General features: G+C 33.0%; 1 protein-coding gene across 3 annotated transcripts in view; it reads right to left on the bottom strand.

Moving 5' to 3' along the window:
- The window catches only part of AZIN1 (antizyme inhibitor 1), a 35,673-nt gene that overhangs the window by 13,878 nt on the left and 3,594 nt on the right, over window positions 1-18,201 (bottom strand). For 2 of the 3 annotated variants that reach the window (XM_051970958.1, XM_051970956.1), the window contains exons 2-6: window positions 14,890-15,027; window positions 7,271-7,416; window positions 2,892-3,090; window positions 1,508-1,681; window positions 723-895 (exon numbers count right to left, since the gene is read on the bottom strand). In XM_051970958.1, coding sequence (XP_051826918.1) covers window positions 723-895; window positions 1,508-1,681; window positions 2,892-2,993 — 449 coding nt within the window. In that variant the 5' untranslated portion in view covers window positions 2,994-3,090; window positions 7,271-7,416; window positions 14,890-15,027. The remainder of the gene's footprint in view (window positions 1-722; window positions 896-1,507; window positions 1,682-2,891; window positions 3,091-7,270; window positions 7,417-14,889; window positions 15,028-18,201) is intronic. The other variant, XM_051970957.1, reaches the window with a different exon arrangement.

Genomic DNA, 18,201 nt, shown 5'->3' on the forward strand with positions numbered 1-18,201 from the left:
ATTATATTATTGTGAGCTATAATATAGTCTGCCCTGATTCATTGAATTTGTTTTAATTGATATGACTACTCCTCCACACCCTATTATGTCCCTAAAAAACTATCCACTCAGCCTTCAGACAAAAGTAAATTGCTTCAATTGAACTTTGTAACCAATTTAGCTTGTGATTTCATTCTGTTAGCATAAATCTACTCCATTTAATATAAAAGGCTTGAGAGGAAAAAGCAAACAAAACACTACTACCAAGCTAATACAGAAGCTAAAAATTATTTCCTTGAGGTTGTAAAAGTCGAGTCTTTTATTCATTCTTATCTGAAAATTTCACATTTCTAGTCTAAACAGGGAAACTTAAAATTATCCAACTTTTTGGACTCCAAAACCAGCAAACAACTGGTTCTATAATTCACAAGATAAATGGTCTACTAATTTTGTTTATAAAGCCAAAGGTGGAGTGTTTAAAAAATCACTACACAAAACTCTTGAAATTAACCAATTCTTCCTCAAATGAAGTGCACATTACCACAGAAACTGCAAATGAATCTAATAGAGGAAAATATAATGAAAATGCTGATTAGCACTATTATTGGAATTTAAAATGAATTTTAACAGTCTTGGTGTCCTATTTTATTTTCCTTCTTCCAAGCTAGTAGGCCACTCAGCTAAAAATAAAAGAACCCTACAATAATTAGAAAAAACCCAAGAATGTATAATTTTGCACTCACTTCGCATTTGGATGATTGCGTGCAATTTTCTTCAATTCAATTTCATTGTCACATGACATGATGTTAACCCCAGTTTTTGCTGCATACTTTATCTGAGAAGATTGCTTACACGGACTTATATCAATGATGTTTTCAGGAGAAACACCCAATTCTTGCACCAATGCCATTTCATTCTGAGGGAAACAAAACAAAACAAAAAACAATGGAAAAACAGTGTCCAATGTCATAATCCTAAATTTTATATTTTAAAAATTATTCTACTTAAGAGTATAAGTTCAGCACTTAAGATATTTTGTCAAAAGCATTAAAACAATATGCACAACATATTATAAGTTTTATTTTTCTTTAGTTTTTAAAATTAATTTAAAAGTTCTTAAAAATTAGTCTGAGAAATTAATTTCAACTGACTGGCAAAGAAATGAAGAAAAAATTTCTAGCCAAGAGCAAAGTAACAGAAAAGTATAGGAAGCAATATACAAGTCAACTCAGCAGGGAATCTGAAAAGTCATCATACCAGCATCAGATTTTTATAGGGAAGCCTTATCTTTTGAAGCAATTATAAATTCCAGAATGACATCAACTCATTTAAAATTTAATGTTGAAAAATTTCCAAAAGCTAGTTTTTTTTTTTTAAAACACTTTCCAATTTTTGCCCAAAGACTGATTAAAAAACTGTATTAGTTTCATAATAGATCTTGAAATTTCAATTATCTCCAACTTAACACCTCACAGGATTGTTTTGCTCTAATGAAAAGGGAAAAAAGCAACACTAAAAATCAACTTACTTTGCTGGAACATGCAAATCCAGTTCCAAGAGCTGCTAAAATCTCTAGAACAGCTGGAGCCGAATTGCATTTTACTGTGTAGAATGGCTTTATTTGAGCCACAACATTCTGCCACTGACTGTGTTTCTTCACAATTGTTCCAAGATCTCCAACAAAAAATGCATTTTTTCCTGTCTAAGAAATTAGATAAATTGGAAAGTTATTCACTACCAAAAAATTGTGTACAAACCCCTGAATTCTTTTGTTTCTAGACCATTACTTTAAAAAACAAACCACTCCTCATTTATCCCTCTATGTTCCAAGAAATTCTTAACCAAAGCAAATTTTAAAATAAACATGTTTCAATATCCTTAAAGCTGTAGAAGGAAACAGCTCCAGGTCTTTGTATGGCACATTTTACACAAGCCTTCTATAGCTCCTCCTAGAAGAGCCTCTAGGAATAAAGTCAGGAATAGCAACAATTACATTTACCAAAGGGGAATGTCTGACATTGACTGAATATACTTTAGACTTTGGGAGAAGAAATTTCAGAATTCAGAAAAAACAAAGATGTGATTTTCCCACCATCTAAGAATCTATATATGAAAGTGGAAAAAAAAACACAAAAGATATTCTGAATATCTTTTCAGTGTCAAACAAAGATTGTGAATGAAGACGTGAAAGCAATTTAAAAAGATGCAAAGTAGACTACCTCACTTGATTTTTTTTGTTTAAAAAGAGAATCATGAAAAGGCAGTTTATTGAAGGTGAATACAAAAAGTACCATGAATGACTGAAAAGCTCAGGATGAAATGAAATCTAGTTCCTAGTATTTCTAACAAGAAAAGCTAGCATTTTTCCTCTAAGTTGTGTATAGAGACAAAAAAAAATTCAAGGATATAGGATTAATACTTGGGCTGAGTAGAATAGAAGAAATAATTGATGATAGATTATGAAAGAAGAGTTAAAATTTCCCATTTATTTATTATCCCCCTACTAAGAAGAAATGATACTCTAAGAAATACTGAGTACTGAGCATTTTAAGAGATAAAATACCACCCCCCCCAAAAAAAAAAAAACAAACTGCCTACAACTTTGTTCAAATTCACCAATTTTGTCAAACTCTCAGGCTGCTGGATGAAACAATTTGTAGATTTCTGATTGCCTGTCTCTGAATAATCTCTTAAAAAACAAACAAAAAACACCACAAAATGGGGGTGAAAGACAAGGAGAAAGGACAGAAATTAAGCATTGTTAAATGATAAGAGAATGCTAGAAATCTGACTAAAATTTTTGGAAATGTTTTCTATAGTCTGCCATTAAAAGAATGGTTTGTAAACAAACAATGATCATGCAAAATCAGCGGGAAGGAGGGAAAGAGGAAGGAAGGAACCCATTTACTTACTAGGGTATGTTCATAGACATAGTTATCAATAACATTTTCAAGATGTGTTCCTTCATCCAACAAGCCAACAGAGTAGTTTGCATCTTCAATAAATCCTTTCATCTCAGCCGTATTCCACAAAGCCGAAAGTCATAAACCAGGAAAAACAAGGAGATGGGCCACCAAGCCTTACGTTTGGGTCCTTAGAATATGCAACAAACTGTCAAAATAAAAGATCACATGTACTGTTAATAATTACAATCATTTTTCAAAGATTACATTAATTCACAGTTAAGTGTATACATGTTAAAACTTTGACATAACAATACATGCTAAGTGCTTCATTTGACAGTTTTATATACACACTACACATAAATATTCAGACATACAATTATCAAGAATTAGAACATGTTACTTTTAGTCAATCTTAGAATTCAGAGAACTTACCCAGAATGAATTATCCATGCTCCTCCTTTACCCCCCTCTACTAGACACACACCTTTTAGTAGTTTACTTCATTTGTTTTAATTCCTAGTTAGCAGACAATGACTTATCTCTGACCACACTATTCTGTACAATCCATTATAAAGTTTTTTGATACCATGAGGGTATTAAAAGATGGAAATGAAAGTGCATATGCCTTTTGAAACCATGGTGGTAATACTGACATTCAATTTATAGCTTTCAACTATTTAAAGACCTTCATTTTTTTCTATTCAGAGATTAAGTGTTCCCAATTAAAAAAAAAAAAAAAAAAAAAAAAAAAACAGCAGCCCTTAAATGAACCTGGCAACCTAGCATTAAGTCACAATACTGATCTCCACAAGACCTTTGGTACAACCTTGCTAAGCAAAATTTAAAAGAAAAAGAAAAGAGCATAAAATTTAGAAAAAATAAAGTCTAAGTCAGAACTAAGGAGAAGTTCAAGACAAAGGCATGAGAAACAAGCTTCCAAGAGCCAGAATAACAGTGTATCATGCCTGGGCTATCAGCAGCCTGTGTTTACCACTTAGATCTCAATAATTTAAGTTTACTTTTGATTTAATTTGTATTCCTGGGAAGACCCATTTCTCCCTTACAACAGCTTTTTTTCCTTCTTTATTAAAATTTAATGGTTCAAGCTATAACAATCAACAAATATTAATGTTATAATACAGAACAAATAGTACTTTAGTAGCTTGTCTTTTCTTTATGTCAAAAAGACTATAGTTTTACCCAGATAGATAGTATTTGCATTGGAAAGGATCTTAGAAATTAAGTCTAAATCCCTTATTTTATATATAAGAAAATTAAAGTCCAAAGTTGAAGTACTATACATTATTATTGAGTGGGGCATTAGTGCAAGTAATCATTAACAATACTTCATTATAAGCTATGTGCTTTTTTTCCATTAGCAAGGATATATAGATATAGAATAAGATCATTTTTTTCCTACAAGACTGCCAAGAGATAACACGTTATGGAAAAAATCCAGTAACACTATAATTAGTGAACTTTACCACTATGCAGAGATTGATTAGGGGGGCAGTTACTTTGGTCTTTACCTCTTCTCTTTTGATAACCAATCTGAGGGGAAGCAGAACTATAATCCTGTTTGTTCATTGAGTTTTTGCCATTTTGACAGATTTTAAAAAATTATAATCTCAGCTTTACTTAGGACACAAGATTGAAAGCTAAAATGGACCAGACAAATTAATTTGATAATTAAGAAGCAGATTTTGATTCAACCCAGGGTCCTAACAGGTGATGCTGCCTAACCCTGCCCTCTTCCAAATTCCCTCTTTACCCTATTATGAGGACTTTAATTGGAAATCTGCAACATTAGATAATGGCTTCCAGGAAAAGAGGCTTTACATTATATATTACCACCTCCTAAGTCTCATTCAGAAGTATATTTTAAGACCTTAAATCTCCACAAAAATTCAAATCATAACCTAAAAATCTTTAAAGTTCATCAATTTTGTAAAAAAAAAATAGAAATATACTAATTATTTCCAAATTTGTAAACATATGAATTCGAAGACAATGACAATACAAAGTTGTTTTAAAATAATAATTAGCCCCTTTTAAATGAACAGAGTCCATAAACTACACATTTTAAAAGTGCTTCCAGCTACATTTAGACAATGCACTTTGTATACAAAGATCTTAACTAAAAGGCCGATTTGTGATTTTGAAATAATCCCTGGTAGAAATGTCATTAACCAAAGGGCAGAGGTAAACAAGATCTCAAATTATAATCAAGCCACAACAATACTCAGAAGCTGGGATACTTATGCAGGAAACCTAAATCTCCTGATTAAAGATTAGCAGAAAAGCATTTAAATTCTTCATTGTAACATTCAGTTAATGTAATGGAATACTGGAAGCAAAGCTATCTTGTTTTATTTTGATCATAAATATGCAAAATAAATGCTAAGCAGTGTTTACTTACGAGACCAAATTGCATACCAGTCTTCATTTCAATTAAGATCATTAATTTGGACCCACTAAAGTAACTTTCCTATAGAGACAGCAGGCTTGTCTTTCTAAAGGTAAAAGTAGGATTGAATATCATATATAAATCTATATTGCAAGAGAACTATTTTCCCCTAATATGGTACTTTTGAGAGTAAAACCTACCAGGACTATTCAATAGATAGCCTTCAATTCATGCTCAATTCCTGAATTCTTCAGAAAACTTTTTCAGGCTAAGTATGGTGCCAGTGGATTAGAATCAAACCGTTTAATCCAAAACTTTCTTTAATGTACTTAACTAATACCATGCCACCTCAAACAATACTAAGTTATCTAATTATTGACTTTTAAAAACCATCTCTAGTAGAAATCATAGGTATCTTAGGAAATTGTTTTAAAATTACAAATAAATACAAGTGTATCTGTGTAGGGAAGCTCCAAATGACATACAATAAATGATTTCTATAACTTCAACACAAGGTACTAGGGGAAAGGAATCTAAAAAAGAAAAATGCACTATTGTAACAGGTTTACTTAATTGAAATCCTACAAAAGAATTTTTTCCATCTGAGTTGACACTTGTTTTTCCAATTCAGATGTCCTAGAATGACCATTAATTATGCCCTACTTATATTAGTTGGCCTACAGCACCTCCAGATTATTAATCAAGTATTTTCTTAGGTTCAATTTCTTGATTTTATTTTTTTCAAATTTAATTTAAAAGTCTATAAAATCCTATCTTGTTATTTTGTTGCTAACCACTAGGCAAAGCCTCTGAAAGTTTGATAATCTCTAAATTTCTTATTAAGGCAAATGATATGTTAGGCCTGTTTGCAATATATAAATCTGTTATCAATAAAAACAAAACCAAACAAAAAACAAACCACCACCTTTCCAGCTCCTAAACCCATTCAGTGTGCTGGCAAAACAGTACTTCCTAACTCCTCCCTGTTATATCACACACCCTCACAAAAGGACCTGAAATTAATTTTAGAAAACTAAAAACATTATGTTGAAATCACAGATCAATTTTCTCTTTGTACCTTTAACAAGTCTTTGTTCAAACTAAATTTTATCATCATATTTTAAAGTACTTCATAAAGAAAGGCTAAACAAAAGAGCCAGTTTTAATAGATGTATAGGATGATCCAGAGACCTAGAAACACTGACTGGGTAAGGAGCTAGCCTAATGCAATCCAAAAATATTTTAAGAGATCCATTAGGAATTAGTTCCAGATATTTTCTTTTCTTTTATTTCTATCCAAAGCTCTAGAACTTATCCATGGCAAGCATCAAGGAACAGTTTTAGAATGAGGAAGGGCCAGGAACACCTCTCCGTAAGGCACCATAAGACGACTGCTATGGACCATAATGTTCTATAGGTTCTCCAGTATCCACAACTGGCTGCATGCTAGTACATTCTGGCACTACCTTACATCAGAATGTGATAAGCAACTGTGCCTCATTGAAGAGAGATCTTTCATTTAGATTTCCTTTACTAAAACACTTTACAACATGACAAGTCAATTTTGAACAAAGACCAAATCATTTTATCACTCTACGATCCAAATGTATGCAACAAATGAATGTGGGGAAAAGTTTGCTTAGCAATATGAACATTCAGCTTGCTTGTACCAGAGTTATGTGCAGTAATTAACAGCTGTAATATTTTTTAAAAGTAACTTCCACTTGGGCTTCACAGCTGTGAAGAACAGTTTATGTAACCTTCCTTCCTCAGTACTTCCTGGTGCCTTCATTGGTGATTGTGGATATCAGGTTTTACTGAGTAGGATTTCCATCAGTAGCTGCCGAAGAAACATATGGCTCCAAAGAACCAAAGCACTGCTCCGTGGAACCGTTCATGAGGCTGAATCCTCATGTAATCAAGAAGGCAGCTCCAAGAGTAGTGACTGCAGCAGCTGAGCACTTGCCTTGTTACACACCTGCTACAAAGGCTTCTACAGTTGATTGTACTTCAGAAGAAACTGATACATCTCTCAAATAATCACAAGATAATTCTGGCAGCAACAGCCCACTTGACACCAAGCTGGATGAATATGGGTCTTGGATTTCTGAAGTGGAGACCTCCCTGGAAGTAGAACAGGGAGAGCTGAAAGGTTGGGAGTACTGTTCCAGAGATACCTAAGCAGGAAACCGAACCTTAATATGATCAACCACAGTGTTATCTTGTTAAATGGTCTAAGGGCAAGTTACTACCCATGACAGGTTTGATTTCTTTTAATACACATTTTATAACTTACCACTCTATCCAGAGCTCACTAATTTCAATCAGAAACATTTCCTCTCTGACACCATCCTGTGAATATCACACCTATACCATTACTTCCTCACTTATAAAATGGAGAACATTACTTACCATTCAGGTTATCTTCAAAACTAAGGAAACTACTGCACAGTTCCGCATAAACGGGGTGGATAAAGTTAAATTTCTATAAAATTGCATCAATACAAATGGTAAATATAAGTGATGTAGAAGGTGACAGCAGAAAACTATGCCTGTATGATATAAGGCTTCTCTATTCAATATCAAAAACCTTCTTATCCTGTAGAATTTTTATCTTTTTAGAATTGAGGGGGGGGGGGAGGTGTGAGGAGGGTAGCAAAGCAGTGATGTGATTGACAGGAAGCAAAAGTTGTGACAGCAACCTCCCTAAATTTTTTTTTTGGGGGGAAGGGAGGAAAGAGGTGGAGAAAGACTGGGAGGAAGGTAGTTAATGCTAAAGTAAGTGGTATTTCTCGATGTATTCAATTCTGGACTAGGGAGCAAAAATTGGATTTCTCTATGAAGCTGACGGAAGGCCACCAGCACAATATAAATGTAGGTCAAGGAAAATGTAAAGAAGAATAGATGAAACTGGAGTAACTGGTATAAATACAATAAATAGAAGAGGATAAAGTTAGGTCCTCTTTGGCACATATGTCTTGTTAAATTATTTGATACCTACTTTAACAATTGGAACGCAGAAATTCAAGTCCTTTGAGCTAACTGATAAAGATATGGACTAATGTTGAAAAAAATTACTAATTATCCTTCTATGCTACATTTAAGTCTTTAAGCAAATAAATACAATATCTTAAAAGTTTAATAAATTATAGCAAAGTTCTCCCAATTACTTCAAATAAGAATTGATTAAAGTGGTTACATGTATTTAGATTTGTACTATTTGAAGTTATAATTATGTAAAAATGTGGTAAATATTTTAAACCATGTTATAATAGTAAGACTCCAATGAAAATGTTACAAAAATCTGAAATAATGGCCTAACTAGTATTTTAAGATAGAGATATAGAACTGTACACTCAAGTCTCTTCCCTTCCACCAAGCCATAATTGTTAAGAGTAGTTCTCCTTTAATCAAAAAAATCCTTTTTTTGTTAAATACTTAATTTTGAAATAGTATGAGTTCCATAAATCTGAAAAAAAAAAAAGAAAAAGAAAAAAAAAGAATCTGTTGCTATTTGTTTTTTGGAATAAGCCTATAATATGGAGAGTATACCAAAAGGAAAGCAAATACTTATAAGTTTATTATATAATTTTATTATATTATTTTTTATAAGTTTATTACTATTAGTACTTTTCATCTGATTATCATTTCAAATTGAAGTTGAACAAGGTTTGGGGTCAGTGAAAACTAGTTCATAAATATAAATCCTTGTTAACTTTTTTTTTTTTGAAGCATCAGAATTTAAGGGCAAAGAATAGGTGATGGTTTGCACCTCTTTTGTAGGACAAATATTTAGGCGCAACAAACTCTTGGATAGCTTCGACTAATTTTTTTTTAAACACACAAGCAAAATTGACTGGAATACGCTTCAATTCAAATCTTGACTATAGAACACATGATGTATGAAAGGCTCATAATTACAGGATGGAATAGACTAAACAAGAAATTCCAATTCAAAATATGGAAACAATTACTTCTTTGCATCCACCCCATTCTTAAGAAAGGGAACAATTTCACAGATAAATATATAAACCATTTGGCTTTTGAATATATATGTATTTGTCAACTCATTTTTCTAACTATTGGAATGGCATCAGGGATAACAGACAAAGGAGAATGTGGCAACAAATTTAAGACTCTGGGAAAAAGAGTTAAGCTCAAAAGGGGAGATGATAAAGGTATGTTAATCTATTTCTTGACAATTACTTAATAGTACAAAGGCCAAATTAACATCTCTGCTCCTTATGCACCTACACACAGGTAATTTGTGCAAGTAAGAAAAGGAGACAATCAAAAATACAAATTCTAGGAGCTATAGAGTTAAAAGCACGAATTCCCAAGACCTAACAGATTTCATCTCTACTGTGTGTATTCTTGCTGTGTTTTCCAAAGAAATGTGAGTTGCAAGGATAGGGTCATTTCCCTTTTTGTCTTTGTATACTCAACACCCAATAGAGTACCCAGTACAATGTTCATTAATTAATTTCACCAAACATTGTACATCAGAGACCAGCAGCTTCAAGTACCAGCTTTCTCCTTTGTACAAAAATATAATAAATGCTCCAAGAGATATAGAAGTTATTTTTTTAACTGGGCCTGTGACTTCATTGCTATGAAACTGGAAGAGACCTTAACTGTAAGCTTCGGTCAATTGCTCTCTTTCTCAATCTTACTGTTGAGGAAACAGAGTCAAAGAATTAAGGGATTTGTCTGAAGTTATATTGAATCCCTATCTTCTGGCTTTAATGCTGTTTCTTCCACTGTATGCTTAAAAAAATAAAAAACCTCCTTCCTCTAACACTGCAACAATTATTCTGTCAGACAATTTCCAGAGGTATCTAAAGTTAAAATAACTTGACCAGGGTCATGCAGCCACTATGTAGCAAATATGAATTAGAATTTCAGTCTTCTTAACTCTAAGGTCAGATTTTCTACACGATGCTGCTTTTGTACTGAAATAACGAACTACTTAAAGTTCAATTCAGCTTCTATTAGGGTAGGCATTTATATTCTCAAACATGTGAATTAATGTTATTCATGTTCACAAATGGGAAGAATTCATAGGATAGTCTCAAAGAATTTTGGATTTGGAAGAATTAGTTCCAATTTTGCCTCTACACCTCATTTACAGGTGAGGAAACCAAATAAAAAAGTTCAAGAATGCAAATCAAATAATCTAAACTATATCTTAATAAAAGACAAGATAGTGGGTAAAGATAATGGAAGAAAAAAAGGAAAAGAAAATGGGGAGTTAGCAAGAAACAAGAATAGGCAAATCTCTGCTCTTTTTTGACTTTATAAATAGTTAGTGACAACTGGCTTCTATATGTATGGATTGATGCTTCAAGGTTTGAAGACTAAAGTGTCTGGGACCCCCAAGAATCAGTCTCTGAGACACTGGTGAAAATAGAGGGGAAAGGTGTCACTGGAAAGTATGCTCTCAGAGTGGCCTAACTGTATTTGATCAAATATTAAGCCTTGTAGAGTTTTAGTTCCAAAACAGCAGTCCTCTAACAATTTGGAAGCCAGGAAAATTTCGCACCTCGAACCATTCCAAAAAGTTTTCTTTTACTCTTTTTACTATGAACAAGTTTAATGTCACATGAAAACTCTATAAAGATTTTTTCAAACATTTGACATCTTAAGGCCCAGAGATGTAACGCTTACTAAAGTAAGAAAACCAAGAAGATATGATTCCTGACCTCAGCCTATCAGAAAGTAGTATCATCTTGTTAAAGATAGTAAAAAAAATGTGCCAAGATAAAGAAATTTAACATCGCACCATTTCTGTTCCTACAAAGGCCTTGAAGACTACAACAGACTAAGAAATCTGAAACTAGAAGAGGTTGTTTGGCTTTTGGTAGATGGGAAAAAGAATTCTGGACTTGGGAATCAGAATGATATAGAGACAAATTACACCTTAGAACAAATATTCCCTATCAGACTCTGCCACTTAACTTCTCTGGGCTCAAATTTTCTCCTGTCAGTGGGAAGGTTCTTTTCAGCTCTAAGTCTATGATCCTTAAGGAACACAGCTAGATATAAACTCAAATTGGCAGCTCCATCAGTATTCTGTAACTAGCTCACACTGCCTTTAAAAAGTATAAGACAGCTTCACACTTTGGAAATGTATGCCCTTCGACCTTAGAAAAATATATACATTAGGTTTTTTCTACCAAATATATTTTTCGTTTTTCTCTATTCCAAAACCAATTTATTCCACATAAAAAAAAGGTAATTTAATCAAACAAACCAACATATTTATTGTATATTTTAAACGGTCCTTTATTTTTTAAAGAGATATTCAGAAAAACCAATAGTTTGTATGTGTTGACAACTAAAATCTTTTTTATTTTTTCAAAATATAAAGATGGAGATCAGAATTGTTTGGACTTTTCTAATGAGAATTACTATTAATTTAAGAACCTAAAGCCTTCATTATTGATATCACATGAAAATACCATCTCAGTTTACAAAGGATGCAAAAACTAAAATATTAACATCTGAAATTCAAATATTTATTGAAAAGCACTAAAAAAAGGATCGTCTTAAATGTGTATTACCACTCATATCCCCTTGGAAACTATCAAAAAGGTTTAAATGAGAAAATTAGTTATGATGACTTTCCCCCATTTCAGGGTTCTTATAGTATCTTAACATATTTGTATTTCTTATGTAGCAAGTAATAGCTCAAAAAATTATGAGAAAAATGTTATTATGTAAACAATTCCAAACTTTTATGTTGACAGCTGAAAAGATAGCTCCACTGCCACTTCAGCCACTATTGCTATCAACAACTCCTTTCCCCAATTTCTCGAGGAGAAAGCCATGTATTCCTCAAACTATTTACAAATGTCACAATTGCTCTAGGTTATTGTTTTAAGAGACAAACTGACATAATGAAGAGTGTTAAATCTGAAAGCTGCACAGATTAGCTTCAAATTTGGCCTGACATTTAAAGCCTCGAGGTCATGGAACAAGTCAGTGAAACATCACTGAACTTTAGTGTGCCATCTGTAAATGGGATAGTATCTGAAGTACAAATCTCATAGATCACAAATTTAGAACTCAGAAAAGTATCTCAGAAAGGCACCTACTCCGACTCTTTACATTCGAAAGGAGACCAATAAAAGTTACATTACTTATTCAGTTAAATACGGAGTAGAACAGATAGAGAATTTGAATCCAGGTTTTCTGACTGAGGTCAATGATCTTTTCATGGTAACACAATGCTTTATGAGGCCCAATAACTGTTATTGAAATGTTACATGCCATTTACTACATCCTCTGTAATTGAAGATATTTGTTTTATATTAAGCAAGTTCAGATTCAAAGTCTTTATATTCCCGAAAAAATTATTTTCAGGATTATAATAGCCCAATAAACTATCTCATTAAAACGACACTGATACCACTATGCGGTATTTCCATTTCTGTAATTTGTACTTCCATTTGGTATGACAGCTTACAAAAACAGTGAATTACAACATCAAGTTTCTTAGTATGCTGTTAGCACATCTACTTCTCATAGTTATCTAGCAAAAGAACAATAAAGCTTAATTTGTTGTTGTTGTTTTTTTAAAACCAACACATTACATCCACATATGATATAGATGAAAATGTTTCACACAAGTCAACCACATTTAGTATTTGTTAGGATTTATTCCTCAGGATTATTTTATTCAAAAGAGGGCATACATTAGATTTGTTTGTTTTTATAGGTCCTGCAACATATCACTTTCTTTTGTGACATTAAAAAAAGGGGAGATAATTGTTTTTGTCTAAATTCTTATAGACCACTAGGCAAGGAATTAATAGCACTTACTATACTCTAATATGAAGGAAGTTGAGTGTCTCTATAGACAATTGCAAAGTAAATTAAAAAAAATTAAAATGCCAAAATTTGATACAGATACTCCCTGGAACACAAGGCATACTTTCTTATTTCCTACCTGAAGTCACCGTAAACTCACTTGCTTGTTACATAAACCGAAAGCATAATAGAAAATCATAAAATTTTAGAGGGGAAGAGTACTCTTAGAAATTTAATCCAACTCTTATTTTAAGAGAGTTACTCAGTTAATGGCAAAATTAGCATTGAAATTCAAGTTTAAGAGCTGCAACATCAGAAGACCTTTCCTAACATGTAAACAATATTTTAATATTAATATTCTTTTGACAGTGGGGTTTCAAAAAAGGCAAAATGTACACACACACACTCAAGCCATTTGAAGATATCCCCACCTTCCAAAATCCTGCTTAGAAAGGAATTATGTTGTTGTTGTTTTTTTTGTTTGTTTGTTTGTTTTTTTTTTTTGGGGGGGGTTTAGAGTAAAATATCTACATCCCACACAGTATTTACAAGGGAATTAATATTGATAAATGCTTAAATGATGAATCACTACTTCAAATGATACTGTGATAAAAGATTTAGAAACATATATTAATAAAAACTTAAAACTCCCTTCAAACTCGCCCAATTTGTTTGTGAACAAATTGGGCAAGTTTGAAGGGAGTTTTAAGCCACTGATTTAGAGTTATTAAGAGACCTAGGAGAAACAATCTAGTACAAAGTCATTCATTTTCTTAAAAAAAAAAAAAAGTCAAGGCTCTTAAAATTGACAGTCTATATACTATTTCCAAATCTCAACAAAACTGTTCAATATCACTTTTCCTTCTATTGATTCCAAGTTTAAAAATTCCTTTTAAGGGTTAACATCAAAATCAAGCTAATTGAATTTGATATTTAGGATAACAAAGTAAATTAATGTCTAAAAAATCCAATGCCAACACAAGAGACCCAGTGGTACTATCCAATTTTCTGTTAAAAATCTTTTCTGTAATGACTAATATTCTCTCCAGTCTGAGAATCAATTTTAAAATAATTCAAAACACACATAAGCCCACCCCTTCACAATTCTGCCAAATTCTTTCAGTAAGACATAAATAGGAACATTGTTTTTTAAAATATGGGTGCTTCAAAGCCAAAATACACCACCAATTTGAAAAACCCAAGTGAAACCTTTTTAAAATTCATGAATAAAAAAGGGGATCAAGTCCTCTTGCCTAAATTACAACATTAAAAAAAATTAATTTCTCACATATTTAAATGTTATACATAAAATCTGTAACTTCAAAACAGAATAATTTCTACTGAACTACAATAAGATAGCAATTGTCAGACACAAATTAAGATTTTGTATAGACAAATTTCTAAACCTTCCCAAATTATCTGTCTGAAAAGAGAATATAACTTTAGTTCAGCCATGCCTTTAAGATTTTTATTGGATGGGAACTGGTAACTGTCAAATAGCAGAGACAGATAAGCCAATGAACTTTTTAAAGGTAATGTGCCTAAGACATTTTCAATGATAGTACTATATGAAAACAACCTATGGATTTATAAACAAATATGAAACATTATTTTTATCATGTATTTTGAAATGTAGAATATCATGAATAGAATTTCTAGAGTTCAGATCTTTAAGCAAACCAAGACAACTATAGACAAATTATTAGTAACATGGCAATTTTACCCATCAAAAAACCACCAAACAAAAATACAGTTTCATGACAAGTGACATTTAGGAACACTTACATGGACAAGTTAGGAGATGGAACCCTCCTATCATCAGCTAGGTTCCCAAGGTGGCTCAGCGTTGAAGTCGAACTGCTCTCTATAAAGCACTTCTCCTAGGCCCTCTGGATAGTTGTATACCTGGTCAGAAAGCTCGCCCTAAAAAAAATAAAAATAAAAAAAGTGACCCAACCATAAGAATTGTAAGTCATTCTGAAACAAAATAAAACAAAAATGACATAAAAAAATTCAGAATTGGTAGGGACTTAGGGTAATCAACTAGTTCAAAAAAGAAAAACCTAACCTTTATAGTCAGGAAAATTTCAATATATTACTATAAAATTAATTACACAACAAGCATTCCAAACTCCCCGTGTTAACATGTTTTCTTTTTTCAAATAAAAAGATATCCACCTGCTGTCCTACTCCCTATCACTTCCTCCAAAAGAGAGAGAAAGAGAGAGAGAGAGAGCGCGAGAGCGCCAATGAGCAAGAGCGAGTGCCAATTAGTCTACAACTGGTAATACAATCCTCCTCCTCTAAGTGGTTTCCAGGACACCATACTGACCCCTTGTGGTCTTCTACTTCTGACTAATCCCTTAGCCTCCTCGGCTAAATCTTTCTAGAGATTTGTCTGGTTCTCTTCTCCCTTTAAGCTATTTCACTTGGTGATTTCATCACTTCCCAAGGATTCAATTATCTTTACGCTGATGATTCTCAAATCTATTTATTTAGCCTTAACCTCTCTGGGGAACTCCAGTGCAATGCTACAGTGTATCTCAACTAAGTCCTGTAGACATCCTAAACTCAAAATGCTCCAAACTAAACTCATCTCCCCTTCCTCTTCCCCACAAAAACCTTCTTTTTCCTAATTTCCCTGTTACTATTGAGGTACCATTATTTCCCCAATCCCCTTGCTTTGCAAAATAACATCTTTGACTCTTGCCCTCTCCAAATATCTCAAAGGCCTGTTAATTTTATCTTTAAAACATCTCTTACCTAGCTAGACCATTTCCTCTCCTCTGCCACTGTTACCTGCCACATGCAATTCTCATCTTTCATCTCATCTGTTACTTGGTCTGTCTGCCTTATATGTCTTTCCACTATTCCAATCCACTCTCCTCTCAGATGTCAAAACAAATTTCCTTAATGCACAAGTCTGATCAAATTATCTACACTCCCAACTATGGTGCTTCCCCACCAACTCCATACTAAAGCCCTTATCACCTACCTCCCACCTTTCCAGTCTTGTCACACCTTACTTTAATTAAACTCCCTTCCTCATGTACTCTAATTCAATGATGCTGGTTCTCCTTGGTGTTCCTGTAACAAGACATGCCATCTCTCAGGTGCATTTTCACTGACTTTCCTTCATGCCTAGAATACTCCCTTCTCATCTCAGCTTCCCTGACTTCCTTTAAGTCCCAAGTTAAAATTCCAAGCTTCTACTATTCACCCTAATTCTACAGTGTTTATTCATACATAACAGTATGATGTTTTCATTTCATTTTAAGCTTTTTGAGAACAAGATCTAGTTTTATCTTTCTTTGCATATCCAGTGCTTAGTCCAGTGCCTGGCACACATAACAGGTAGTTAATGTTTACTGACTTATTTAACTCTTTATAGGTTTCCTTTAAAGGTCAAAATTTTACCAAGACTACAGATTGAGCTATCTTTCTGTAATATAATTGCTATTTAATACAACACCATTACCAAGTGTCAGATATATTATGGTAGGACTAGGGGTAAAAAAATTTCTTTTCTTGGAAAAATAAGTTCTGCCCTTAGTGTACTTAAGAAATTTGTTTTAATAGAAGTTAAATACAGGGAAAAACCTTTAAGGCCTAAGACTTTAAGCACATTAGATGCTAATAAATGCTCAATTTAGACCCCTATATTTTAATATTATGCTCACATCCATTTTAAATCTTTCATTTGATCTTCACAAAAATCCCATGATTTTACTGTTCAATTGTTTTTCCAGTCATCTGACTCTTCATACTCCATTTGGGGTTTTTCTTGACAAAAACACTGGGCTTGCCATTTCCTTCTCCAGCTCATTTTACAGATGAAGAAACTGAGGCAAACGGGGTGAAGTGACTTGCCCAAGGTCAAACAGTGACATCTGAGGTCAGATTTGAACTCAATGAAGAGGAACCTTCCTGATTCAATCCCAGAACTCTATCCGTATATTTCCATCACCTAGCCCAACCCTTTGATAAGGTTCAATAATCAAGGATGAACTTGTTCTACATAGTGCAGTAAGCTGAACTCATAATTTGTAATGTAGCACAAATTAGTCAGTAAAAGTATTGTCCCTATTCTTAAAGTAAGTTTAAACTTGACTCTGGTTACAAAGCTTTGATAAGAGGCTTAAGCCAGTTTCTTTATTGCTGAACCCTAACAAACCACTGATATAAATTAGTAGTTATTACTTCACCTGAACAAAGTGCATGTTTGTTCAAAAAGCCTGATGTTAAATTATGATAGTGAAAAGGTATGGCATAGCTTATAATCAACAGTTTCATATAGTTATACAAGCACCTGAATAAAGTGATGAGAAACTTTTAGGTCTGTTGTATAAATAACCACCAATCTAAAATAGTTTAAATTTATTAGCACCGCTTCATCCTAATCTCTGAATAATCTAGAGAGATCAGTGACTCCAATTTATTTAGAAAACAATGAACAACCTCCCATTTTACTTAAAACTAATAACCCCAGCCTTAAATAGGATTTCTAAGTGTAGGAGAGAGTCAGGAATAAAGGTATGAATAACAAAGAACATTTGTTCTTGATTAGTTGTAAATCAAATCCAAGACAACTGAAAAACCTGGAATACAACCAGAAAATGCAAAGCAAAGGTCACAATGGAATTAGGCAGCAGTCCTCTAAAATCTGTGCCCAGGTCCAAAATACGTCTGAATTTAACCCAAACGAGATTAAAATGTAAATGGGAAATGCTTAACAAGATATTAATACAGGTAATATCTCATTTTAAAATTAAGTCAACAGGCAGTCCATCACAATACTTATATTCAGATTAGTGACCAAACTTTTTGACACTGCTACTCTTAAGATGGGGGTGGGAAAGAAAGAACTATCAGCTCCACTCCAATTTAAACTTTCACAGATCTCTCCAAGTCACATCTAACCTCCCAAGTATAGTTCAAGATCAAAGACTATCCGGAAGACCAAGAAAATGAAAAAAGTCCTAGAAGAGGCAGCAGTGATGTGATGATTAGTAGATCTGGGTAAAATAATATTCTAACTACTTTAAAATTAGAGTAATATGCCAAGAAAGACAAGAATGGGTTGTGGAAATGTAATAA

This window comes from Antechinus flavipes, chromosome 1, assembly GCF_016432865.1.
Source record: "Antechinus flavipes isolate AdamAnt ecotype Samford, QLD, Australia chromosome 1, AdamAnt_v2, whole genome shotgun sequence".
Taxonomy (NCBI): Eukaryota; Metazoa; Chordata; class Mammalia; order Dasyuromorphia; family Dasyuridae; genus Antechinus; species Antechinus flavipes.